This window comes from Salvelinus namaycush, chromosome 40, assembly GCF_016432855.1.
Source record: "Salvelinus namaycush isolate Seneca chromosome 40, SaNama_1.0, whole genome shotgun sequence".
In the NCBI taxonomy this organism is placed as follows: Eukaryota; Metazoa; Chordata; class Actinopteri; order Salmoniformes; family Salmonidae; genus Salvelinus; species Salvelinus namaycush.
The window spans coordinates 12,046,089-12,073,222 of record NC_052346.1 but is presented as its reverse complement, the minus strand read 5'-3'; the positions used below and the strand labels follow the sequence as shown (position 1 = coordinate 12,073,222).

General features: G+C 45.1%; 1 protein-coding gene across 1 annotated transcript; it reads right to left on the bottom strand.

The window, feature by feature from the left end:
* Positions 1-1,252: 1,252 nt before the first annotated feature.
* LOC120033217 (collagen alpha-1(XXVIII) chain-like) lies at positions 1,253-27,111 on the bottom strand. Its single transcript, XM_038979499.1, has 35 exons — positions 27,077-27,111; positions 26,500-26,603; positions 24,981-25,555; positions 22,176-22,196; positions 21,986-22,045; positions 21,189-21,242; positions 21,057-21,101; positions 20,845-20,871; positions 20,709-20,753; positions 20,138-20,182; positions 19,881-19,934; positions 11,289-11,357; positions 11,128-11,196; positions 10,891-10,959; positions 8,697-8,765; positions 7,200-7,268; positions 7,023-7,091; positions 6,840-6,908; positions 6,662-6,733; positions 6,491-6,559; positions 6,287-6,358; positions 6,125-6,193; positions 5,952-6,020; positions 5,749-5,817; positions 5,596-5,664; positions 5,399-5,467; positions 4,539-4,607; positions 4,363-4,431; positions 4,194-4,274; positions 4,027-4,062; positions 3,898-3,934; positions 3,205-3,762; positions 2,398-2,645; positions 1,833-2,067; positions 1,253-1,539 (listed from the first exon to the last, which is right to left on the bottom strand). The coding sequence occupies exons 1-35, from the start codon at positions 27,109-27,111 to the stop codon at positions 1,337-1,339; spliced, it is 3,642 nt and encodes a 1,213-aa protein (XP_038835427.1). The 3' UTR covers positions 1,253-1,336.
* Between the last annotated feature and the right edge of the window lie 23 nt (positions 27,112-27,134).

The following is a 27,134-nucleotide window of genomic DNA, read 5'->3' as shown; positions in this document are numbered from 1 at the left end:
TGGTGTGTATCAGGCAAGGCAACTTTTCACCAGTAGAGGACACCATACAACTATAGTATAATCCATGTGAACCAGTGTGAAATAAATGGCAGCAATTGTAATGTAGAAAACTGTACGGCAATGTACTTGTATGATAAACATCGCAAATTCAGACAAACATAAAACAACCACATTTTTATTCAAAAAAATCTTGGTTAAAAAAACAACACATTCAAATGCATAAAACTGTCCCTATACATGAATGGTAGAGCACCGCTGTCATTTCCTAGCATGGTTTGTTGACAGCATTCTGAGTTGATACAGGGTTGGTACTTCTTGGATATAATATTAGTTGCTCATAGTTTCTGTAAACGTGTTAATACTGGGTCACAAGCTAGATGAATAGCATTATTGCAGGAACACGTTGTGGCACCAATGTTGTTATTCCTCAGTTTGAACAAAGCAGATATTACAATTACGTTAGCAGTATAAAATCAGTGATCAGCATAAAAGAGTTATGACGTGAGATATATATACAATACATACTGATGCTATCGAAAAAAAATCTATAGACCATTCTGATTTGGCACTGGAAGCATGTATGTATTAATTAATCAGAGAATCAGTGTCTAATACAGCAAGTGGTATTTTCTACTATTTCTTGACTACATTCCTTAGAGAGATTGACTGAATTGTGTGTTAAAAAGGATGTTATATGATGAGCTATCCATTCATTTTGAATGAAAATGGTCATGTTAAGTTAAAGGCCCAGTGCAGTCAAAAACGTGTTTTATATATACATGTCCACACTATAAGGTTGAAAAATGACTGTGAAATTTCAGACTGTTTTGGTGGGTTGGAGTTTTGGCCTTCCATGGTGACATCACCAGGCGGTAAATTAGTTAATAGACCAATACGAAAGAGAGTTCCAAACCACAGTAAGGTACTTAATTGTTACCCAGAAATGATTTGATAGAGATAAAAACGGCTGCATTGGACCTTTAAGGAAACATTATACAGAGATTGGCGGTAAAAAATCAAAAAAGCTCAAATCAGTCACTGGAATTAGTTTAGGAATATTTATAATAAGTGCGTAGAGTTTTTGGTCAAGGGTAGGAGAGAGGAACTAGGGAGTGTCAAAGGAGAATTTATTCAATAGGTACAACATAGTGTCATGACTTGACCTTCTTCCATTGTGAAGTACACGGTGCCATGGAACATCAGTTTAAAGACTGAATTGAGCGAGACAACGACATATGTCTTCTCAGCCTGTTGTGAAGAAACCACATGACAACATTCACACAAAACCCATACTTGATGAATATTCAACTGAAACCAAAGATCATTGAAAGATGAGCTATACAATACCGGCTCGTTCTTGCACACATGTCCTCTTGCACTCCTCCTCTGTGTCGAAGCGGTTCTGGTTCCCCTCACAGGCTCCGTACCAGAACTGGGCGCATGCGTTGGCCTGCTTGTCGTAGTACCAGCGCATTTTGTAATCCCGACATGGGCCCTGGTCTAGGACCAGTGCACAGCGAGGGTCCAGAGGCACAAACTCTGACCGGGCAGAACACAGAAAGAAGATTGTTAGTGAAGGCCCACTAAATAAATAGACATATATAAGGATGTAGGGGCCATGGCACACTAGTATACTGATTCTGTTCATTGGCAGATATAGCTAAAGCATCAACAAAATTAGGGTAAATTTCAGTTGGAATCATTCAGTAATTGATTTCGACAGGCTTTGTAGTAATCTGAACGGCTCATATGAATCAGACACAGGGTAGACTGCCATGACTACACAGATATAGCACAACTCTCAACTGTTGTTGGCAGTGGGTACAACATACCTTTGGGAAGTTTGGGTCGTGGTGCAGGCACTAACTGGACAGAGCCTGAGGACCCTGAGGATGAAGATGACGTTCCTGATGATGATGATGATGAAGAGGACCCTCTTATATTTGAAGATGAGGATTCCCTGGAGGAGGAGGACGTGTTGCGGTTCAACGTGGGAACGTCCCCGTGACCAGTCTCCCAATCTGAGGTGTAAATACCTCCATCCTGGCCTCCCTTACGCTGCTCCATCTGGAGCCGGAGGAATAGAAAACACACAAGGAAGAATATAAGGACCAACAAAGTCCTTACCCTATTGTCAATTAGTAACAAAACACAAATACACAGTTTAAAGCCTGAAACAGAGTAACAAGCCCAGTGTTACTATAGTGAGATAATGTACAGTAGGCTAAGAGGAGACAGTGTTACTATAGTGAGATAATGTACAATAGACTAAGAGGAGACAGTGTTTTCATTAGTTCAATGGAGCATGCAAGTCAGGTCAACTATACATTGACAGTAGGTTGTTTTCTGGCTAGTGCCTCTGCTAAATGTTTGTTAATGTGCTGTAAAGACCTGTACTGTGGCAGTGCCAGGGTTGATAGGCTGGGTTAGGTCTACCCTGCCACCCTGACTTTGAGTGCTGGTAGTGGTGACTGTTCGCCTCCCGTTGTTGAAGTCCCCCTGGTTGGTGGTCCCATAGCCAATGCCATAGTTCCCGTTGCCATAGTTCCTGTTCTTCCCGTTCCTGTATCCATTGGTGACACGGTTGTATATCGGACCACCGTTCTCGTCTTCACAGAACTTGCTGACAAGCTTGGACTCCAGAGCTGAGAGAGAGCGACAGAGTAACAGGAGTTGTGATGACGGAACAAGTGATGAATCGCATTGTACCGGTATTAGCCTTGGAGACTTCGCGGCAACTTGATGCAGTTAACTTGGTACATTAGGTAAATTTACAGACTACACCGTATAATAACAGTAGACCAACTGCTAACGTAGGGGCAGGAGTTTTTCTTCACTGTGTCAGCTGACCAGGAACAACTCTGGAGGACAAATATACCAGGGCCATTCAACATTCAGCTAACAGTGTAATGACCTAAAGCGTCATATGACACCACCTACAGATGAAACACTATGGTGTCTTAAAGGAGGCCTGGGTAAGGCCAAAATGTTATAAATATTTCTCATTTATGCTTTTAGATAGAAATGTCAAATATATGTCAACAATCTTTCCTGCAAAGGACTATTCTATGGATTATATTGAGTGATAATCCCAAATATCATGGTCTTTTTTGTTTGGGTTTCGTGAGGAATCACTGATGACTACACCAACACGATAAACCAAAACCAACTGAATGTAACACCAACCTTGGCGTTTTGCCTTACCTGGCAGCGTGTTGAAGTCATCAATGAGGTACATGTGTTCACTATCAGGGTCTGACGCAATCAGGTTGAGCTCCCTCAGGAACTCGGACTGCGTGGGGTCAGACGTATTCACGATCCCCAATGCGTACATCTCGATGTTGGCTGCGTGCGCCTCCCGCACCGCAATATCCAGCTTCACCGGCTCCCGCTTATCCGTCTGTCCGTCCGTAATAACTATAGCCACTTTACTGACCCCCTTGCGAGAGCTGTAGAAGGCATCCTGGGTGGCCTTGCGGATGGCGGTGCCCGTGTGGGTGCCCTCACCTATATAAGGGATATTTCGTATGGCCTGTTTGACGTCCTGCTTGGTCATGTAGCGCGCCAGGTTGAACTCTAGCTTGACCTCCAGGCTGTAGAGGACCAAGCCGATGCGGGTGGCGTTGCGGCCCACCGTCACGCGGTCCACCAGGGCTGCCACAAAGTCCTTGATGATCTCAAAGTTCTCCGGCCCAACGCTCTCCGAGCTGTCAATGACGAACACCAGCTCCATGGGCCGCTCCTTGCATTTGATTCCGCAACCTGGAAACAACGCAGAGGTATACGATTGGACGTAGAAAGGAAGTTTTCTAATGCACTCTCAACAAAGGCCTACTGTATGTTGCAATCAATGTTAAATTATACTACACAAGCACAACAAATAAATGTTTTATTTACCACAAATCTCCTTGATCAATGTAATGATCACTTCTCTCTGTGGGTCAAAATCCGGATTGACATGGTGACTAAATGGAATAAAAAAAGACTAATGTGAACTCAAAAGACGGCTAAAGACTGAGAACTTACTGAGATGCCCATGTCGCCTTTGAATCCTGGTGTGCCCTAAAAGGAAGCAGTAAAACATTGGTCTGATCAGTTTCTATTCTGATTGCAGTTAATTGTTTATTACAGCATGTATCCCTGTTATCAAATGAATCGCCCTGATTATAAAAGCGACCTATGACATGACTCACTGATTGGCCAGGAACTCCACGGTCACCCAAATCACCTTTGACCCCCTTCAGGCCCCTCTCCCCTCCAGAGCCACGGTCACCCTGTCATAGAGCAAGATAACACAAGATCAAAGGTCACAAAAGTTCAAATACACTGCCATATGCTTCAAACCACTGTGTCTGTCATCACCTTGGCCCCTGGGAATCCTTCCCCTGGTGGCCCCCGAGGGCCCGTCACGCCCTGAGACCCTGCCTCGCCCTGAAAGGGTCCACAAAATACAGAGAAGATTTGTCATGCTCAACTCAACATTTTAAAGAAACAAGAAAATGTTTATTTGCTTGCTTAGTTCGAATTACTAGACCTACCTTTGGGCCCTGAATACCCTGCCCAGGGGGCCCCGTTGGCCCTGGTGTGCCCGGTCGTCCAATGCCACCCTAGAAATGAGCAGAAGTTATAACCATATGTACAGTAGCAATTAAAAAGTGTCAGCACAACACAACACAGCCCAACCACACTGCACTACCCGTGTCAAACCTAGCTAGTCACGCAAAATAAGCTAAAACAAGGGACAAACCCGTCACTTTTCACTTAACAAACCTAACAAACCTAGACTTAAAAAGTGACCTGATGTCACAGGGAAGCCGTTTCACGAGCAGGCAATTTCACAGCTTGAGTGTCTCTGGCTTTACGGTTCATAGTCTGACACACATTAGCAAGCTTACTGTAGGAGACCAGACCTACTGATGTGACGGACAGGGCTACCTCAACCCTCAGGTCTGCCCGCTCCCTAGGGCTTCTGGGGCTATAGGAGATTTAAAGCCTGGAGAGAAACCTGGATGATATATTACAAGCTAGACTGCCGGCTCTGGGTATTGTGTTGGTTATAGGCACCCTGGCCCTAATGGTTCTCATTAGACCCTTATGTTGGGATATATTCACATGTTCTTGGAAGTGTGTGAAAATGATATATGTCCTGTAAGAATGAAACGCTGATTATCGCAGCCTTTGAATACAAGGTCCCTGGGGATACGTGTTCACACGTACAAGGTGGATCTGAAATGTGGAGTCTGCCTCAGCATGAGGTAATACTAGTAGCGATCACCATGAGTCAGTGGGTTTATGATGGCGCTGAACAAGGCTAAATCGGTTTCGCATCAGAGCTGGGATTGATTCTTTGCCAACTGTTTAGCAGATTAGCTTCTTCATGTCAGACTACAATACATACCGGTAGACCTTGTAGCCCCTCGCCGGGGGGGCCTGCTAAACCTGGCAAGCCCCTGAAGCCAATATCGCCCTAAATGGGAGAAAACACACGGATATCATGATGTCCTCTGCTAATTGAGGTCTTCTGTTCACCCAGGGCTGTTGTCACTATCCAAAATAACCCAGATCCGACACCCTCACACGGAACCATATCTTTACCTTTGGTCCAGGGATGCCCAGCCCCTCCAGGCCTGGTTCACCAGGAAGCCCCGGTAGACCAGGAGTTCCCTACAAACCACAGGTAAACACTGGGATCAACACTGGTACAACTCATGCAATAGCAACACATGAATAAGCAGCAGTGTTGCTCACCATAGGGCCAGGATAACCATAGCCTTTGGGCCCAAATGGACCAGACGGACCAGGACCTCCACGATCACCCTAAAAGTTTGTGAGAAAATAAAAGTACATCAAGATTCAAGTAAATAAATATCAGTACATCAATGAATTACGCTGATTATAAATCCGATGAATTATTCCCTATTATTCTAATAGTGTGACATAGTGTGTCTCACCTTAGGACCAGGCAGCCCGTAGCCTGTCTCCCCTAACGGTCCAGATGGACCAGGTGGGCCAAGATCACCCTGAGATAGAGTTATATGGTTAAGAGACAGTTATAACATGGTTATATGGCATAAACCTCATCTACATGGTGAATTATTGGCATTTTGGGACAGAGGGCTGTTACCTTAGGTCCTGTGATGCCCCGCCCTGGATGTCCTGGCATACCCAGTCGACCTGGTGTCCCAGGCTCCCCCTGGAAGAGGTCAGAAGTCAAAGATCGCAGTGTGACCACATTACACTACAGCACAGAGTGTTGACTGATGATAATTGAGGACAATGTCCTCACCTTTGCTCCAGAGGGCCCAGCGATTCCAGGAGGTCCACCCAAGCCCCGAATGCCCCTCTGGCCCTGGTCTCCCTATGTGGAGAGACATCATTCGTCAAAGATACAGCACAGTAAACCAACCTCAGAATACCACAGCTGTCCAGATTAATGAAGATGAAAATCTTGAAGCAGCAATGTGAGGAGAAAACCTGGGAATCTTCTTACCTTCTCACCCTGAGTGCCAATCCCCGCAGCTCCCTCTGGCCCCCTCAGACCACCAACACCTTGTTCACCCTATATAGACAAACACAAACAAAGCATATGAATCCAATGGTCACATTCAAAGAGGTACAGTATCAACCTATGGTGCCGGAGAGATGGCGGAAGATGAAATACCTTCTGTCCCGGGGCCCCATCCTCTCCTGGGAGGCCAGGAAAACCAGCCAATCCTGACGCTCCTGGCTCACCCTGAAGAGAGATCGTTGGTTGTCTGTCTCACATCGACTACATATCCAAATGTGACACCACAACGAGGACAAACTACACATTGCGTTTCCATTGGAGGAGGACTCACCTTTGCCCCAGGTTCACCAGCCCCTCTCTCTCCTGTTGAACCTAGCTCCCCTGGTAAGCCCTGGTCACCCTGTGGATGAGAGGAGCACCCATACACAGTCATTAGCATTAGCGATAGCCTAAACATACCATAACCACAATTGATCCAAAAGTAAAGTCAAGGAAGAAGCATTTAAACACAAACCTTGGGCCCTGGATAGCCATCTCCTTGTGGGCCCCTGCCCCCTGGTGGCCCCCGAGGCCCCTCTATACCCTGGTAGGACAGGAAGCACAAAGTAGTCACATTAGGACAGTAATCCATAAACTATGTATGGGTGATACTTGGTGAAACCTGTAATAATGAATAGGTGGGCCTACGTACCTTCTCCCCCTGAATGCCCAGCCCTGGCAGGCCGACAGGCCCTGGAAAACCTGGAGTGCCAAAGCCACCCTGAGGGTCACAAAGAGAAACGTTGTTGGCATCATAGCTATAATTACACCAACACAAGCTTGTGGATGCGTTACAGGAAAAGGGAATGAAATAAATATACAAAAAGTACATATACATACATATATATTGGTTTGGATATTCACCCTTTCATTAACTGTTATTAAATGAAGGGAAAGTAGTCAACATAACACAAATACTGTGCTAAAAATCCTCCTGCTAGTCACCTTGCTTTAAATATTGAGAATGTTCACACAATTGACTATTTTGATAGGCAATAAAGTAAACCAACTCCAGAGCCAATGACCCAGTAATACATGTATGCCTCATCTATAATCTAAAAAAATCCAGCTTGACTCACTTTATAACAACTCTGTTGACACTATAAAGTTACATGGCGTAAACACAGAATGTTAGCTAACTGCATTCTTGCTGAAGGATTGCCCTCAATATATGATGAAAGCACTGCCAATATCCCAATGATGAATTTCACCACAAGGCTTAACTTGCCAAGACTAATCGGGCCAAGAACAAACACCATTTTAAGGTCAATTAACGTTTAAATCTGTGAGAATGATCATCAGCTACCGGAATTCTATCGGTATTCATTCATAATGGTATAATTAAGCAATAAGGCCCAAGGGGGTGTTGTATATGGCCAATATACCACGGCTAAGGGCTGTTCTTACGCACAACGCAACGCAGAGTGCCTGGACACAGTCCTTAGCCGTGGTATATTGGCCATACATCACAAACCCCCGAGGTGCCTTATTGCTATTATAATCTGTTTACCAACGTAATTAGAGCAGCAAAAATAACTGTTTTGTGATACCCGTGGTATACGGTCTGATATATCACGGTTGTCAGCCAATCAGCATTGAGGGCTCGAACCACCCAGTTTATAAAGTCATCAATTCATATCCCATAATCAGTGTGGGACCGTGATTCTATTTCTGATAGTACACACGTTGTTCACGTAGAATGAGGCTGCATCTCAATAGTGTTAAGTAGCTTCCTCTCCTTGTCTCCTCCCCTTTATCTGAAAACTCAGACTAGGTGAAAGCAAAAGACAGGAACCCTTCTGAACCAGGACTTTCCGTCCACCTGTCAAGACCTTTAAAAAACAGTTTCAATGAAGGCAAAGAGATGAGGAGAGGAGGCCACTTTAGACAATTGACATGAACCCTTTACATCAGCCTTTACTTCACCCATGAACTTTCTCACAGCACAGCGTCCAGGCCTTGACCCCTGTGTGATTCATCACCACACAGATTCAATAGGGGCCTCATATATAACCTCAGTCTGAATGAGACCAAGACGCCAGTGATTCTGACCACTCCTTACCCAAGGCTCTTTATGTGTTCCTGGAGTACACTGCGTGTTTGTGTGAAGGCCATTCACCCAGATTTAGTTTTATAGTCTATACTGTACCTCGTCTCCTTTGATTCCAGCGCCGGGCTGTCCTCTGGGCCCCCTTGGGCCCTCCAGACCCCGGTCCCCCTGTGGAGGGACAAACACAGCTCTTTACAATTCTTTTCAGTCTCTCTCACACCAGAGAGAGATAAACTCACACCAGCCATACAGTGAAGGCAGAATCCCAATTTGAGTTCTGTGCCCATAACTCAGACTTTCATCTACTGATGTCAATGAGAGATTTAGATTTCAGATTAGGATTCTGATCTAAGAAAGAAAACAACCATGATCCCGCTAACCAACAACCACAAGGCTGATAAGAACAACGGAAAATTATGAAAACGTTAAACTGAGTTTTTCCTTCCGTCTTGGCAAAAGGTTCAAGCATTCCGTTGTAATGTCTGTTTACGTCTATCCATGGGCCACGCCGAGGATGGTTCGCAAGGTGACAACGGACGTCCGTTTACTGTGTCTGTTCCTGCGTGAGAGACAGGAAGTCTAAACAGGAACGTGAAAGGGGTTCTGGAAACTTCTTCAGATATCTTCCCAGCCTTGCATGCATCCACTCTGGACCTCCAAGGAACGTTCCAGGGAGATCACGCGGTCGAGGCGGGTTCTGACGGATGTTGAGATGCCGGAGGACATGTTTAGTGTTACTCTCATAATTCCAGCGAAGGGGTTTGGCACCGAGCGATAGTAGATCAGCACTGGTGGAGAAGGAAACCACAGCGACCAGCTGAATGTCGTTGAAGGTTCTGTGTACTTAGTTACTGCAGGAGTCAGGCTCCGACTTGAAATGATAGAAGACTAAAATAAATAAACATTGTGAAGGACACAATAATCAAATTTGAAGCAGAGAGAGTGAGGGAGAGATGTGTGTAAAACATGTCCATTACCTCAGAGGTTACCTCAGGTCTGGGGAGAATACACTCTAGGTATTGCTAATGCTGTAGCTGCAAAGACAAACCAGCAACATACCTGCAACGGAGCTTAGATATAATGTACGCATTAATCCCCCATAATCCTCAATTTCTTCACCCCAGCAGGTGATGACAACAAGGGTAGCAGTAAAAATCTTTTCAGCTCTCGTGAATCTGGAACTTGTCAGAACTTGTGACTAGCAACAGAGCACTGCTGCTCATAACCAGAGCTGTGTGTCTGGGGTCAGTCTCAATGCAGAAAAGTAAAAGCCTCGAGGCCATCTCTAATAGTAGAAGCTTCTAGATGACTGGTGGAAACTTACACCGTCACTCTCTCCAGGGTAAACTGCCAGATAAATATCTCTAATGATAGGATCTTTGAGTGGACTGAGGTATCAATGGAATAATGCAATAAAGGATACGTCTCTTCAGTCAGTTGACTGGACTATTATGAGTCGAAGTTGCGACTTCGCTAAACAGAGATTACATTTGGCATGATGTTACTTAAGTGCGTTCCCAAAACGTAATCAAGCGTTGTTTACCCAGACCGTTCAGGAATGATCAAAACAATTGTGTATCTGTGTTACCTCACCTGCCACTGGAAGCCTAATGTTTTCCTTGGCGCGAAGTAGGCAATATATATCTATATAAAACTGGCATTACCGTAACGCAGCTCTCTCTCTAAAGGAATGGCATGTTTGCATTGTTGCATTTACAACCATTCTCTTACAAGTCCCAACAAGGGCGTAGGCTACAGTATAACATAATATCTTTGAAGGCAAGACACTCACTGCAATTCAAATAGCCGTATCCTGGTAACACTTGAGTTCAGAGGATATGTTAGAGCAGGGAGAAAGAGAGAGGTCTGGTTTGGGCAGATGTAGCCCATGTGTGCCTGAGCAACCAAGTGAAAAGCAGATGGACTCATTTCTTCCTTCTGGTCTCAGTTGAATGACTCACTCCTTTCATGTTCTACAGGGATTCTGGATAGCTTCTGGGTGTTTCCCAGCCCAGGGCCCAGGGGCTGTATGGGTTCACCTGACGTCCATTTGAACTCTGAACTTCGACACCCTGCATGCTGGAAGTTACTCCGTAGTAGAACAAGAAGAAGAAATCACTGATCTATAGATCCATTGTTTGGACACTGTGATACCAAATAGAGGTGTAATTCAGATGGACTTTTACAGTGCTGTGTCTTCTCCTGCAACCATCATCCATGTGATGTTGCTGGTTTTACAGCCACAGATCTGGAGCCCAGACCGGGACACATCTCTGCAGACGCTCAGTCATACCTTTGGCCCGGCGAAGCCTTCTCCTATAGGACCCTTCTCTCCTTGGACGCCCTGTGGCCCTTGAGTCCCCTGTGAAACACAAACAAACAAATCAACCAATGGTGAACAGACTTGAATAACCATAGAATCCGTACACAGCTACATGAACACCCATTTCACTGAGTCATTTATGAGTATTCATAAATGCATGCATACATTGTGGTCAAGTATGTGTACATTGTGGTCGTGCTAACTCACCGGTAGTCCAGGTTCCCCTAAGCCAGGTGGTCCTGGAGGCCCCAGTCGCCCCTGGAACCCCACATCACCCTGCAGAGAGAGTTGAACACCCGCGAGGTGAGATACAACAGGTGGTTGGGGGAAAATTTAATTTTTCAAACAATGGGATGATGGAGTGATACCTTGGGTCCAGGAAGCCCGATCCCAGTTTCTCCTTGGATTCCAGGTGGCCCAGAAAGTCCCCGCTCACCCTATAAAACACACACACACGTAACCATGCAGGAACAGACACACTTCAGTATACAGGATATTCATATCGAAAAGTGTTTGGCACAACAGCAATTCATAACTCTGTCTCTCCCTCCTTTGCCTCCACCATGGGCCAACAAGAGCAGAACTCTTTGAATGAGGTGACAATTTCCTTTGAATTCCTCTTATCTCTAACCATCTCCATCACTAACCCAGCCATTACCTCACCACACACACACAGCACCACACACCAAACAAATCACACACACTGACCTCAAACCTTAACTTTTTTCCCCCTCACACATCTTCCATCAATCAAATTCTACTGGGGGTTCAGGCTAGCACTAGGTGTTCTGAAACTCCTGGAGAATTCCCTCATAGTCAAATCACTATTGTTAAAAGCCATTATTCAAACACAGTGCCCTCCGTAATTATTGGGACAGTGAATCATTTTTTTCTCTTATGGCTCTATGCTCCAAAAGTCTGGATTTGAAATCAAACAATGACTGTGAGGTTAAAGTGCACTGTCAGCTTTAATTTGAAGGTATTTTCATCCATATCAGGTGAATTGTTTAGAATTTACAGCACTTTTTGTACATAGTTCCCCCATGAGAAAGTTAGACACACAAATATCATACCCCCCCAAAAATGCGAACCTTCCCTGCTATTGTTATGGTGAAAGGTTAGCATGTCTTGGGGGTATGATATTTGTGAGTCTTTCTCACTCATCATTATTGATGATTCACTCAGGATGATCCGTAATCATGGTAGCTTCCGCATTAACGTGTAAGTGTTTAGAAATAAAAGTGACTCCAAAATTACACAATACATTATTTAGCATTCGTTTTTTGGGGGCTCAAAATAATCTGAAACACAACCAAAACAAAGAGCAAATGCATTCAACAAATGTGTAGAGCTACAAGCTTGATGTAGTCATTGTGTGCTATGAATATGGGACCATATCCTTAACATTTATTACACATAAGTGAAATGGGGGGACTATGTACTTAAAGTGCTGTAATTTCGAAACGGTTCACCCAATATGAGGGAAAATACCCTAAATTTAAAGCTGACAGTCTGCACTTCAACTTCATAATCATTGTTTGATTTCAAATCCAAACCTTTGGAGTATAGAGCCAAAAGAAGACAACATGCTTCACTGTTCCAATAATTATGTATGGCATTCTAATAGCAGTGCGAGAAGAATGATAGTCTACATACCGCACATTTCTTTCTGTTCTCTTTCCAACATGTCGTGGGAAGCTAAATGTCAGACATTAGTCTGCCATTCATTTGATCTTGGATGGCAGTCAAACAAGCAACATGAACATTCTTTCAAAACAATTAAGCCTCTGACTGCCTGACTGAGTGTGGGCATATGTCAGACTTGGCAGGAGTGTTGCTGAGAGAAGTTTGAAAAACAAACTGACAAGATAATAACATGATTACAAATCCATCAAAGTTTCTGTGGCGTTCGTGCAATGACTGATGATACTTAGCAAGTAATGTATCCCATTCAAAACATGAATGTACACATACTTGGTCAATCGTCTGCCATCTGCTTTTGGGCCACACTTGAATCTGTCTGTCAGTAGCTCTGGTCCAGGGCGTGACGTGCGGCTTGCAGAAGGCTCAGCATCGGCAACCCGCACGGAACACACTGGACCAGAGCTAGTCAGTCTACTCAGTGGGACTGATACCAGCGTAGTACTCGATACTGTCACGTCCTGACCATAGTTCTTATGTGTTTTGCTTGTTTAGTGTTGGTCAGGACGTGAGCTGGGTGGGAATTCTATGTTGTGTGTCTAGTTTGTCTGTTTCTGTGTCCAGCCTAATATGGTTCTCAATCAGAGACAGCTGTCAATCGTTGTCCCTGATTGAGAATCATATATAGGTGGCTTGTTTTGTGTTGGGGATTGTGGGTGGTTGTTTCCTGTCTCTGTGGTCTGCACCAGATAGGACTGTTTCGGTTTGCCACACTTTGTTATTTTTGTTCGTTGTAAGTGTTCACTGTTTTTTGTTTAATTAAACATGTTGAGCACTGGCTACGCTGCGTGTTGGTCCGATCCCTGTTTCACCCCCTCTTTTAGTGAAGAGAGGGAAGGCTGCCGTTACAGAACCACCCACCAATCTCGGACCAAGCAGCGTAGCAACGGGCAGCAGTGGCAGTAGCAGCAGCAGCGGGACCAGGAGAAATGGACATGGGAGGACGAGCTGGACGGAAAAGGACCCTGGGCAGAGCCAGAGGAGTATCGCCGCCCCAAAGCAGAGCTGGAGGCAGCAAAAGCAGAGAGGCGGCGTTTCGAGGAGCTAGCTCGGCAGCAGGAGCCGTATCTGGGTTACACCACTTGGGAGGAAATAGACAGGTGGTCGGTTGACCCAGGGAGAGTGCCGGAGCCCGCCTGGGATTCGATGGAGCAATGTGCAGAGGGATACCGGCGAATGAGGTTAGCACGACGACGCGGTAAGAAGCCCGTGAAGAAACCCCAAAAATGTATTGGGGGGGGGGGGGGGGGCTAAAGGATAGTGTGGCGAAGTCAGGTAGGAGACCTGCGCCCACTTCCCATGCTTACCGTGGAGAGCGGGAGTACGGGCAGACGCCGTGTTATGCGGAAGAGCGCACGGTGTCTCCTGTACGTGTGCATAGCCCGGTGCGGGTTATTCCACCTCCCCGCACTGGCCGGGCTAGATTGAGCATTGAGCCAAGTGCCATGAAGCCAGCTCTACATATCTGGCCTCCAGTACGTCTCCTCGGGCCGGTGTACATGGCACCAACCTTACGCATGGTGTCCCCGGTTCGCCAACACAGCCCAGTGCGGGTTATTCCACCTCCCCGCACTGGACGGGCTACGGGGAGCATTCAACCAGGTAAGGTTGGGCAGGCTTGGTGCTCAAGGGAGACAGTACGCCTGCACGGTCCGGTATATCCGGCGCCACCTTCCCGCCCCAGCCCAGTACCACCAGTTCCGGCACCACGCACCAAGCCTCCTGTGCGTCTCCAGAGCCCTGTACGCACTGTTCCTTCTCCCCGCACTCGCCCTGAGGTGCGTGCCCTCAGTCCGGTACCACCAGTTCCGGCACCACGCACCAGGCCTATAGTGCGCTTTGAGAAACCAGTGTGCCCTGTTCCTGCTCCCCGCACTAGCCTTGAGGTGCGTGTCTCCAGTCCGGTGCCACCAGTTCCGGCACCACGCACCAGGCCTACTGTGCGCCTCAGCAGGTCAGAGTCGGCCGTCTGCCCAACCCCGCCTGCACTGCTCGTCTGCTCAACGCCGTCTGCACTGCTCGTCTGCCCAGCGCCGTCTGAGCCGCCCGCCTGCCCAGCGCCGTCTGAGCCGCCCGCCTGCCCAGCGCCGTCTGAGCCGTCCGTCTGCCCAGCGCCGTCTGAGCCGTCCTTCTGCCCAGCGCCGTCTGAGCCGTCCTTCTGCCCAGCGCCGTCTGAGCCGTCCGTCTGCCCAGCGCCGTCTGAGCCGTCCTTCTGCCCAGCGCCGTCTGAGCCGTCCTTCTGCCCAGCGCCGTCTGAGCCGTCCGTCTGCCCAGCGCCGTCTGAGCCGTCCGTCTGCCCAGCGCCGTCTGAGCCGTCCGTCTGCCCAGCGCCGTCTGAGCCGTCCGTCTGCCCAGCGCCGTCTGAGCCGTCCGTCTGCCCAGCGCCGTCTGAGCCGTCCGTCTGCCCAGCGCCGTCTGAGCCGTCCGTCTGCCCAGCGCCGTCTGAGCCGTCCTTCTGCCCAGCGCCGTCTGAGCCGTCCGTCTGCCCAGCGCCGTCTGAGCCGTCCGTCTGCCCAGCGCCGTCTGAGCCGTCCGTCTGCCCAGCGCCGTCTGAGCCGTCCGTCTGCCCAGCGCCGTCTGTGGCCTGCTGGAGGTCATTTTGCAGGGCTCTGACAGTGCTCCTCCTGCTCAAAGGTGGAGGTAGCGGTCCTGCTGCTGGGTTGTTGCCCTCCTACGGCCTCCTCCACGTCTCCTGATGTACTGGCCTGTCTCCTGGTAGCGCCTCCATGCTCTGGTTACTACGCTGACAGACACAGCAAACCTTCTTGCCACAGCTCGCATTGATGTGCCATCCTGGATGAGCTGCACTACCTGAGCCACTTGTGTGGGTTGTAGACTCCGTCTCATGCTACCACTAGAGTGAGAGCACCGCCAGCATTCAAAAGTGACCAAAACATCAGCCAGGAAGCATAGGAATGAGAAGTGGTCTGTGGTCACCACCTGCAGAATTACTCCTTTATTGGGGGTGTCTTGCTAATTGCCTATAATTTCCACCTTTTGTCTATTCCATTTGCACATCAGCATGTGAAATTTATTGTCAATCAGTGTTGCTTCCTAAGTGGACAGTTTGATTTCACAGAAGTGTGATTGACTTGGAGTTACATTGTGTTGTTTAAGTGTTCCCTTTATTTTTTTGAGCAGTGTATATATATATACATACACACACACACACACTACCGTTCAAAAGTTTGGGGTCATTTAGAAATGTCCTTGTTTTTGAAAGAAAAGCAATTTTTTTGTCCATTACAATAACATCAAATTGATCAGAAATACAGTGTAGATATTGTTAATGTTGTAAATGACTACTGTAGCTGGAAACGGCAGATGTTTTATGGAATATCTAAATAGGTGTACAGAGGCCCATTATCAGCAACCATCACTCCTGTGTTCCAATGGCACGTTGTGTTAGCCAATCCAAGTTTATCATTTTAAAAGGCTAATTGATGAGTAGAAAACCCTTTTGCAATTATGTTAGCACAGCTGAAAACTGTTGTCCTGATTAAAGAAGCAATAAAATTGGCCTTGTTTAGACAAGTTTAGTATCTGGAGCATCAGCATTTGTGGGTTTGATAACAAGCTCAAAATGGCCAGAAACAAAGATCTTTCTTCTGAAACTCATCAGTCTATTCTTGTTATGAGAAATGAAGGCTATTCCATGCAAGAAATTGCCAAGAAACTGAAGATCTCGTACAACGCTGTGTACTACTCCCTCAAAACACCAGTCTCAACTCCAACAGTGAAGAGGTGACTCCAGGATGCTGGCCTACTATGCAGAGTTTTTAAAAAAAGAAGCCATATCTCAAACTGGCCAATAAAAAGAAAATACTAAGATGGGCAAAAGAACACAGACACTGGACAGAGGAACTCTGCCTAGAAGGCCAGCATTCCGGAGTCGCCTCTTCACAGTTGATGTTGAAACTGGTGTTTTGTGGGTAATATTTAATGAAGCTGCCAGTTGAGGACTTGTGAGGCGTCTGTTTCTCAAACTAAACACTAATGTCCTTGTCCTCTTGAGTAGTTGTGCACATGGGCCTCCCACTCCTCTTTCTATTCTGGTTTGAGCCAGTTAGCGCTGTTTTGTGAGGGGAGTAGTACACAGTGTTGTACGAGATCTTCAGTTTCTTTCTCGGTAACCGGGAGGGTAGGAAAGACGTTTCAACTTATATCTACCAGTAAATGCTAACTAAGGAAACGTTAGGTTTGCAAACCAAGTTTGGTCCGAAGTGTTGGTTAGTAGGCCATTTGTGATGCGCAATTGTCATCATGTGCTGTTTGCATCTGGGGCGTAGGCATGGGTGGGCCTGGGTGGACATAGTCCCACCCGCTGGGGAGCCAGGACCTGCCAGGCCAAGTGGTGTGTAATCATGTTTGCCAAGGGAAGCCAGGCTTCCCTAAATATTTGACAAATAAAAACATTTAAATGATAAAATCATGTATCTTTCGTCTCTCTCTGTGTTTTCATAATTTTCAGTCAATTCACAAGTGGCTGAGTCTCACCGGAGAAATCATCCAAGAAAGGGAAACAGTGCCCCTCCGTCTCAGTATGTGTAGCTCATGTATCTGATTCTGTCTGGACCAAAAGAGTATAACATGTTGCCGCCGTACCATTTGATTGATGCCAGCAAGCGTTTGAACTCAGCAAAACGCCCCCCAAAAGGAGGCCAGTTTGAATTTCGCTTCAGACTAATCAAATCACTTCCTTTGCAATAGTCATTTTCAGAAAAACATGTCTGTTTCTGGTCTGCCTATGTTGATGTCCTGCAGTAGCTAGATTGCTAAATCTGCCCTTTGGCAAGCCATGGATGAAGATGGGGATTTGGACTTGTGGTTTTGAATTAATTGTCTGCACAGGCCAATGATTATGATGGCGATTCTGATCTAACCATAAATTAATATGTTGTTCCCACAGGCCTGAGATGATTGAAGTTCAATATGTAGACTAGATGTAGCCTAGTAGGCTCACATTAACTAGCTAGAAAACTTAGCTGGTTCATTGTTGCCCATGCAAGGAGGTCAGGCTAGCAAGCATTTTTGCTAGGTAGCATATGACAGCAAAAACTAAAAGTGTACTGTATGACAGAGCCATAGACCGTTTTGCCAACATGAAAGAGAGGAGGATGGCATTGGTGTTCAACTAGTGTGAGTGCAAAAGAAAATGCACACACACACACGAAATTCAGAACCAGGGACAGCCACATGATATTTAGCAACATTGATTGGACTAAATTGCTTTTGGTATCCTTACATTTGTTTTCAGTATATTAAACTAAGCATATATAGCCTTGTTGATTTGATGATGTTTAAATGTTTAAGTTGAAATGGTGCTGGAATAGCGGAGACAGGGCTCCTGTGGTCTTTGTGCTGACTTGCGGTAACTTTGTGGTTCTAAATCAGTAGCTGTTTAGTAAACTGTCAAAACATTAACTTGCTTGACCATGCTGCAGGTGATATAACTGTTTGTATGCAATATTAGCTTTCTGGACTACACTGGACAGATGTTGCTCTCTGGTTTTGTGATGAAACAAACATGTGTGTAGCTGAATTTATGCCACCACTGTGTGACTTGTCTTTTTGTTGTCACAACCTTATTGTATATCTTGGTGGCGCATGAATGAATGGGTTATAGAGCAAACAAGGCAATTATCACAACATAGGTTGTAATTTGGCTTTTTTACTGGCTTGGCTTGCTCAGTGATTTTTCCCACCCACTGCTACTGGCCAGGCCCACCCAGATATGATCTGGTTTAAGCATTGTTGTGGACTTAGAACATAACATTTTAATATTTTTTCTATACAAAACAAATGTGATTTTGAGAGTGAAAATCTGAAAAACCTATAGGAAAACTCATTAAAAAAAACGTAGGAAAACATAGGATTTTTCACACAGGGTGCCTTTCCTTTCCACTCTTTGGCAAAATTAGAGTATACCTGCTTCTCCAGGTACCACTGCACCACTGCATAGGGCCGATGGAAAGACAAATCACACACAGCATGATGTTAAAGGATAAGCAGTCCATAAACTCAGACATAATAAGCCAGTAGGTCCCAATCATAAGCATACAAAAACACAACATTTCCCAATCAAAATTACTTCCCATTGCAAAAACATTTGAAGTTTAGCACACAAAGTAACTGGTAAACTAAAGTTCAAATGCAACAATGTTTCATACACATAAGTTATTTTCAAAGAGATGGCTAACAACAACAAGCGCGCTGCAATAAAACAACAATTCCACTCACCAGATGACGATAATTTGAAACATAACTTCTTGTTAAAGTTATTATTGAAAAGGGGGAAGCTAACAAATTAGCAACAACATCTTCTTCGATAACACCTGCTGCTGCAAACTAGCCTACAACAAAAGCTAGCTAGACCTTGGGAAAACTACAGCTCGCTATTGCACAGTAACCTCTTGGCATTCAAGAAGGCTTTTGTAAAAAACGGTCTCACACATTAAATCAAAATGTGATTGGTTGATTCCACTGTCATTCCAAAATGTTGCCAAATTACAGTTTAATGGCAGATGCCTTCTATCTCGCTTCTGATGGCCTAGCCAATGGCTGACTTAGTTAGCTAGATTGATCTCCCCAGAGACCAGCAAAATAAAAATCGTGATTGGATGTTGTTTTCTTCACTTCAGTTTTAACCCTCTCCTTTCCAACAAAAACTGAAGAGATTAAATCAGAACATCATTGAAAATAATAATATAATTATATAATTATAATGATGATTTTATAAATCCTTAGCCATTCTTTGAAGTTATAGAAGGCATATTCTTCCCCACTGTAATAATTTGTAGAGTGGCTCTATTTTTCCTCAGCATGCATTTTTCCACTATTCTGAATGTCGAAAGAATCCATATGTTGTTCTGAAATATGAACAGAGAAACACTCTTATTATGGTGGTGATTTGACAAAATGACTATCTTCTGGTCTCGGTCTGGACTTGGTGTCAGATCTGATCCAAACCAGATTCCATACACCCAGACAGAACTGATGTAGTCCAGCCAATAAACTATGATCTAGTTTATTAGTTATCCGTATGGATTTGAGATAGAAGGTCACATTTGATCAATGGGTTGAAACTAAGGAGTGGGGGAAATTCTGGCACGTAAGCCAGACCAGTCAGTCAGTCAGTTAGTCAGTCACAAAGTAGTTGCTTTCTCTTCCATCCTATGGGCAGATGTGGTTCATCTAACTAATGGCTTTCTGTGAATGACACTGTTAATGAAAGGTATTGGGTATGAAGTAAAACTCACCTTTTTCCCCATGAGACCCTCAGGCCCGACATCGCCATTTGGACCAGGTAACCCCTGTGAGAAGACAGAATAAAGTAGTCTACAAATGGACAGGTATACAAACACAATTGAGTTTTAAACTTAGAGGACAGCTTGAAGGACATGTTTTACTTATATAGTAAACTGGGGTCTGTCAGTGAATAACCATTGAAACTACCTAGCTTGTGACAGTCTTAACAAAGATGGCCGACACAAAGGATTCTAGAACAGAGGCTTACCTGTAGCCCTCTGTTTCCCCTGATGCCAACTGGCCCCTCAGGCCCCTGGAGAAGGAGGGGGTCAGTCAGTTCATGTCAAAACATGACAAACAAACAGGAGGCACAGTCAACACATAGTAGTATGGGTTTCACACTGTCTGCATTCATCAGTGCAACATCATAGCCCAGACAAACAAAAACTAGCCAGCAACACAAAAAGTTGGCTAAAGTATAAACAGACGGGTATGTACTGACACTAAAGCTAAACACATAAAATACCATTAAACAAAAATACACTGCAGCTCGCATTCATGGAGCTAAAGAAGACACTTTGACCCAATGGTCCCTTAGGTCAGGGGTGTCAAACTCATTTAGTTCATAGTTTAAATATCTTTTTTGAATTACTCAAACCACCCAAGGGCAGGATTGGACCCCGTCGCGGGCCGGATCCAGCCCGCATGCCATATGTTTGACACCCCTGCCTTAGGTCCTTGGTAGGGGTGCGATTGGGATGAGGGCAGGGGAGTTGTAACTTAATTTGACTAAATAAAAAAACATTTGATGACAAAAACTAAATAAAAAGACACTGTACCCTGTCTCCTTTGGTTCCAGGCGTGCCACATTCTCCTCTCTCCCCCTACAAGGAAAATGAGATAGGTACATTGTGTCATATTTACTAAATACTAAGACACCCAGGAGGGATATTGATCTGGAGATTCATACTCTACCTGCTCTCCTTTGTAGCCCGGCTTGCCCTGAGTAGAAACAACACAATCTTGATTAGCGAGGAGACAGTGATCAAAACATTGTCACAGACCGCAGAACAGAATCCTTGTCTTTATAGTTAGCAATGCTGAGTTGTTGAAGTCTGTTTCAATAGCTGTGTACATTCATCTAATAATATAACAGCAGGTGTTTTGGGTATGCCCTCTGTACTGACCTCTTCCCCATCTTGACCAGGAAGTCCACTGAGTCCGCTCTCACCCTGTAAGAAAGAGAGAAGTAAGGTTTTGAAAACAGAATGACAGACTAATTGGAAGAGACACACACAGGCAAAGCAAATCACCAATACCTTTGATCCTTTAACACCTGGGTTCCCATCATCTCCAGAATTCCCCTTCTTGCCCTGTGGAGGGAAGGGAAATCACATCAGCATGGTATGGAGAGAAACATCTCATTTGTGGTGTGTGTGTGTACTCCTCAACAGCATCTGATCAGTGTGTGGCAGCTGCTTCTGGTTTGAGAAACTGCTCTTTTGGGCTGTTGAAGGATAATGGCGGTGATTACTGTGTACAGGCCCTAATACTAAAGTACATCAAAGTACATCCAGTGGGGATTCCTGGTTTTGACCCTCTAGATTATGATACTCTACAATGTCTGGTCACCAAGGGAACAGTCTACAGTAGTAATGGTCAGTTAGGTAAAACGACTACAATGACCTATTTACTGGTGAGGATATCGTGACTGCCTTTGTCTCCAAAAATACGAATGCATCCTTATTAGATATCCTGGAAACATACATTTTTATGTAACCTACAACAGCAGAATTCTGAAGATTTTCCCAATATCTGTACCAGCTTGCTGATCATAAAGTGAAGTAGGGAATGTTAAGCATTTGCTACACTATCACTGCTTCAGGGAAGCAGATATGAATCGCCTCTAACCACACAAATCACTAAAGCCTACCAAAGCCCCTCAATTATCTCACGTGTAAGCATCAAGGCAGGCTTTGTGTGTTGGTACTGTACAGTCCATCAAATTGGAAGTAATCGCCTACTACAGGATGTTCAGTTCAAAGGGGGCTGTGATCTCAATGTATTGATGTCGAGGGGAGCTTGAGGGTGATGCTGGTCATGTTCAGACACTTACCTGGAGGCCAATGGGTCCCCTCTCTCCCTTGTCACACGTACAATTCGGGGCCAGAGGACACTTAAACCACAGGGACACAACATAGGGGGTCAGACAGGAGTTCAGACTCCTAAAGAGGGGAGTTCATTGACTAATGTGTGAAAAGGCTGCAGTATTTTAAGATTAGTAGGTCTAGATAACTGGGACTTACCCCCTCATCAGCCAACTCTGTCTGTGAAATGAGAAAAACAAATCATTGGTCAAAATTTAGTCCACTTCATATTTATTCTACACATATCTCATGGCGAGAAAGTGATTGTTGAACAAAGTCAGGACATTCCTCTCCCCACTTGGTGCAGACATACCTCTAGTTTTGATTTAAGTTTGGTTGAGATTGTCACGGATTCCCCCGGTACTGCTGCTCATTCTGTGCAGGCCTACGTCACCGGCCTCTAGGCGTCACTGAACTGTCTCATTACGCACACCTGATTACAATTCCCTCCTGATTAGTAATTGTATATATGTGCCCTCTATTCACCACTGTGTTGTGGGTTATTGTTCCCATGTCCATTGGTCTTGTGAGTACATGTGTGGTGTAGTTTTGGCTTTCGGGCTGTGTGTATTGTGTACTTGTTATTATGGGTCTCATGTATTGTTATTACAGGTCTCATCCTGTCTATTTATTAGAGGTTTAACCTGCTCTTTTGTTTGGGTTACATCCCTGTATTTTATATACCTGTTTGTTTTGGGCTTTGTCCCCATACCTTTTCATGGCATGTAGTCTTTTTGGGTGGAGTTTTAAACCCCCCCCCCCTCCCTTATTATGAATTCCTTTGCCTGTCTCCAATCATTTATACTATGTGACAGATGTCAACTAGTGTGAATTCAATGTTAAATCAACAAATGTCACTGGATTTAGGTTAAAAGTTGGGTGTAAAAAATGCATTCCCCTCATGTTGATGACTTTTTTTAAAAATCCAATCAGTTTTTCATGCTAATTCAATGTCATCACGTTGAATTGTATTGTTAAAATGATGTGGAAACAAATTTGATTCAACCAGTTTTTGCCCAGGGGTTCATTTCCCTAGTTTTGGCCACAAACACAGATTGCTTATGTTTATTCGTGTTGCTTGCTATTTCAATCAAATTCCTACTGCTAGACATCTCTCATATTGTTATACAGAATATCAAACACAAGTAGCCAAGCTTTAATGTTTAACAATGTTTATTAGAGTTTAAAGTTACATTGTATCACTGATGTGTAGGCTACACCAATGCAGATTGTTTGTAGACTGGTTATTTTAATGTTGATTGCTGAAATACCTGTTTAGGTGCATTTTGGATTATCCCAGTGATATGGGGTTGGGCATTTAACCTGTTAAAGTTGCTCATTTCAGGAAAGTTTAGGCGGGAGTGCTAAGTTTTCCCAGGGCTCTCTAAACTCAGCTGTGTGACCTAGTTCTTAGTCCATCTCAACCTCTGCCTCCACCTCACCGTACAAGTCTACTACAACCGCCAGCCCCTGATCCTGTCAGCTGGAGGCCTAATCCAAAAAAACACTGGTACAAAACTTCTCCTGTTGCCCAAAACTTGCTATTGCTTTTTCTGTCTGGACATGCAAGCCAGCCACATTCTTTATGGTGGGAGAATGGTTGAAATTCCACAAAAACAAACATAAACCACATGCAATGGTCAATAAAATGTCTCGGAGCAGCCAAAGTATATTTCCGCTTGCAGAGAAGCACCTGACGCCACCACAGAAGGTCTGCTTATTCTTACTGTGAGCGGATTGGAGCTGAACCAGCCGGAGACAGAAGCATACAAGAGATAAAAGACAAGCTAATGGGACAGACAGTCTTATGACATACAGATGCTGCCTGAAACAGGATGAAAGCCTCTGTCTGGACTGGGTGCTATTGGGTACCCGAATGCAACTCGAACCAGTCCATAAGGATCTAGCAGTAGAGCGCGTAACTAATGCAAGTGCTGCTGGTTAATGTGGATTTGATGATCAGATTTTCTTGATCATGTTATGTCTAACACCTGCGTCAACAATTGGTTTAGAAGTCGAGTGGTGTGCATGAGACTCATAGAGCTACTCAGCCATGCATGATCTTGCTGAGCTTCCTTCCTACTCCTTTTCCACAAAGAGTTTTAACGTAGAACTGATTTTATAGTTAAACAGGTCCTGAACTCATATTGTGTCTCCAGACCTACTGTACTGTTTCATGCCCTAATTAGTCTTCTTGGAGAGACATCAATGGGTTAATTTCCCTTAATACTTACACCTGATGTTTCAGTTAAAAAGAATGTGGTTAAAATAGTTTCAAACACCAGAATGGTTTCCAACAAAATGCCTAAGGAACACCAGCCAGGGGACACAGTCAAAAATAGTGATGTCTGCATTTCCCCATGTCAAGTGAAGACTAAACAAGGTGCTAGAGCGATAACAGTATGATCATAAAGGTACTGTGTCTGTGATGACAGAGGGGGGGCAAATCACCAGGAACTATGACAACTTAGCAGGTGCAGTGAGTTGAAACCACACAGGATGCCCCCAAAAAGTATATAAATTATTCTCAGTCCTAAACTGAATGCTTAAACACTAAATATACATGAGTCCTTTCCAACCGACAAAGAAAAAGCATGCGAGTCTTGACATGAGTAAACCTACATAATATTGTGTAATCCAAATATATTTGCATCCATTTCTTCTCAACACATTGTCAAGGCCCAGCTTGTTGTAAACATGGTAATATCCAAAGAGTGATGAGCAAACTATGGCGCGGTTTTGACAAAGCCTGATTTGTCCTTCTGATGGTGGATGCTAATTCCCAAGAGGGAGGAGTCCACACAGATTTAAAATGCTCTACCGTCAGCAGTTATACAGCCATGAGACACATGCAGCAAACCACAGAGACTTCTTCTCTAGACACCTAAAAAATGTGGACTGAATTTACATCTCAACAAACCACCACCTGAACCAGATGATGAAACGTGATGACGTTGCACTTACGATCTCTTTGATGACCTTGTCCACGATGCCCCTGTCCTGAAGGTTATGTAGGTAGCGATTGGCTGGGGAGCTGGCCAGCTGGCGAAGCTGTGCCACGTTGGAGGCGTCATTGGCTGCGGGCGTGATGCCCACCATGAAGAACTTCACGCCCTGGTTTTTGGCGTCAGCCACGGCGGAGAAGATGTCTGGGTTTCTGGGGTGGGGGATGCCGTCCGTCAGCAGTATGGCCACCCTGATGCTCCCCGGCCCTGACTCCTCCATGTAGATCTTGGTAAGGTTGGTGATGGCATAGGTGGTGTAGGTGCCGTGGCCGATGTATCTGATGGGCGCGATGCGAGCCTTGAAGTTAGCCACCCCCCTCCACTGCTTGAAGGTCTGCTCAATGATCACATGGCTGCTGAACTGCAGGAGGGCGGCTCGCGAGCTGAGAGCCCGGCCCATCTGGAGCTTGACCTCCTGCAGGCGTTCAACCACATCTGTGGCGAACATCTTCTCCTGGGCGTGGTTGTCCTTGGCGCTCTCCGAGCTGTCCACCAGGAAGGCCAGCTCCAGGCCACAGCCCTCGTTCAAAAGTGCTGAGAACATGAAAAAAGGATTAACCAATTGTTAATTTACCATTACACAAGAGGTACTGCTAATTTGTCAGTCTTTGGTTGGCAGAGGGCAGAGCTGGGGTCAATCCCATTTCAAAGCAGGAGATCCGATATGGGTAAAACTGGATATTTTCTCATGTCCACCACCAACAACAAAGAAAGTTAATTCATCTGTTCAATCATCATGTACATACCGGGTACAACATTAGCTAGCTACATTACATGGTTCACAGAGATGGGGTCACTACCATTTCAAAACAGGAGATCAGACCTGGGTCAAACTAGTTACTTTCTCAAGACCAACATTGGCCAGCAACTGACCACAAGTCAGAAGGTTAAGTTCTGAGATACTGAACCTTAATGACCCAGAGAGAAGATTGAACCCAGAAAAGGTCTGATATGATTTATTGATCAAGGTGGAAGTGAAGCTTGGAGGGGCGCCATGACTTGAACTGTGAACTGATGTTCCTGATTCCTGTCTGATATCTAAAAGGCTCTAGGAGACACGACTCACACGAGGCATCCTAACCTACAATATTTTTAAAGAAGCTAGGGCACAGATCCAATATAAACCGGGAATAAATCACATTTATGTTCAAAGAAACGTGTCCGAGAGAATATGCCCGGGGATACATAGCTCTTGTTCTGTTCAAGGAACAGAACAGTTGCCACTGAGATGGATGGGTTTCTAAACCTGGCTGTGAGATATAATCATTTTTTAAGTGGGTCCCATCTTCTGCCAAAGACTCTTTAAAATGAGATGATTGCAAGTTTTTCTTGTAGCCACACATTTTTTCAGTGATGGAAGCTTTACCTATGTATTTTCTGAAGTGAAGATATCCTACCAATTCTAGCCAACACTATGTCTCAGAAAAGCTTTTCTGTGTCTCTCCTTTCAAACTAATAAACACTTTTTTAACTCTTACATTGGCCATTCTTGGGTATGACGTTGGTTGTCAGTAGTTTGTTCTTGCCTCTCCTGTCCCCGGTTCTCTCATCATAGTCATCCTGAGCCCAGAGACTGTGGAGTCTACACAGCAGCAAGAACCAGTACAGAGAGGGGAACATCACCACCTGTTCTCCTCCTGAATGAGAGAGAGAGAGATTCATTTTGTGTTCAGGTAGAAACTCACATGAACATCTGCACACCAACACAGAGGTGCAAAAGTCCACCATTGACTGAAACCCATAACCTGTATCATTTTAACTTGATCCTGCACATACTCACGATACAGTGCTGCAGGCTCAGGTCTCCAATATACTCAGCTCAGTACAGTGTTCAGGACAGGGTAAGGTGAACGTGAGCGAAAGAGAGAATTATAGGGAAAAAGACTGTTTCAGGTGTTGTTCAGGTTAAGTTCCACTTAGACTCCGCATATTGTCCTGCTCCTGTGGTGGTGATGTTGTCCAGTCTGCAGGATGGGAGCTGGTCAGGTCAGGTAGGATGTCTGCTGTACGGCAGCAGTGAGGGGAGGGTCTGTGGAGGGCTGCGCTCTGGCTCACACTGGGTTCCCTGAGGGCTCTTTAGTTGCAACCATCCTCACACAGACACAGTGAATAA

Excerpts from the sequence above, each read along its gene's own strand:
- LOC120033217 (XM_038979499.1), bottom strand. The coding sequence starts at position 27,111 with ATGGTTGCAACTAAAGAGCCCTCAGGGAACCCAGT. Across the intron at positions 10,960-11,127 it reads TAGGGGAACCTGGACTACCG|GGGACTCAAGGGCCACAGGG; the intron begins GTGAGTTAGCAC and ends TGTGTTTCACAG. Across the intron at positions 3,935-4,026 it reads AAGGCGACATGGGCATCTCA|AGAGAAGTGATCATTACATT; the intron begins GTAAGTTCTCAG and ends TTTGACCCACAG.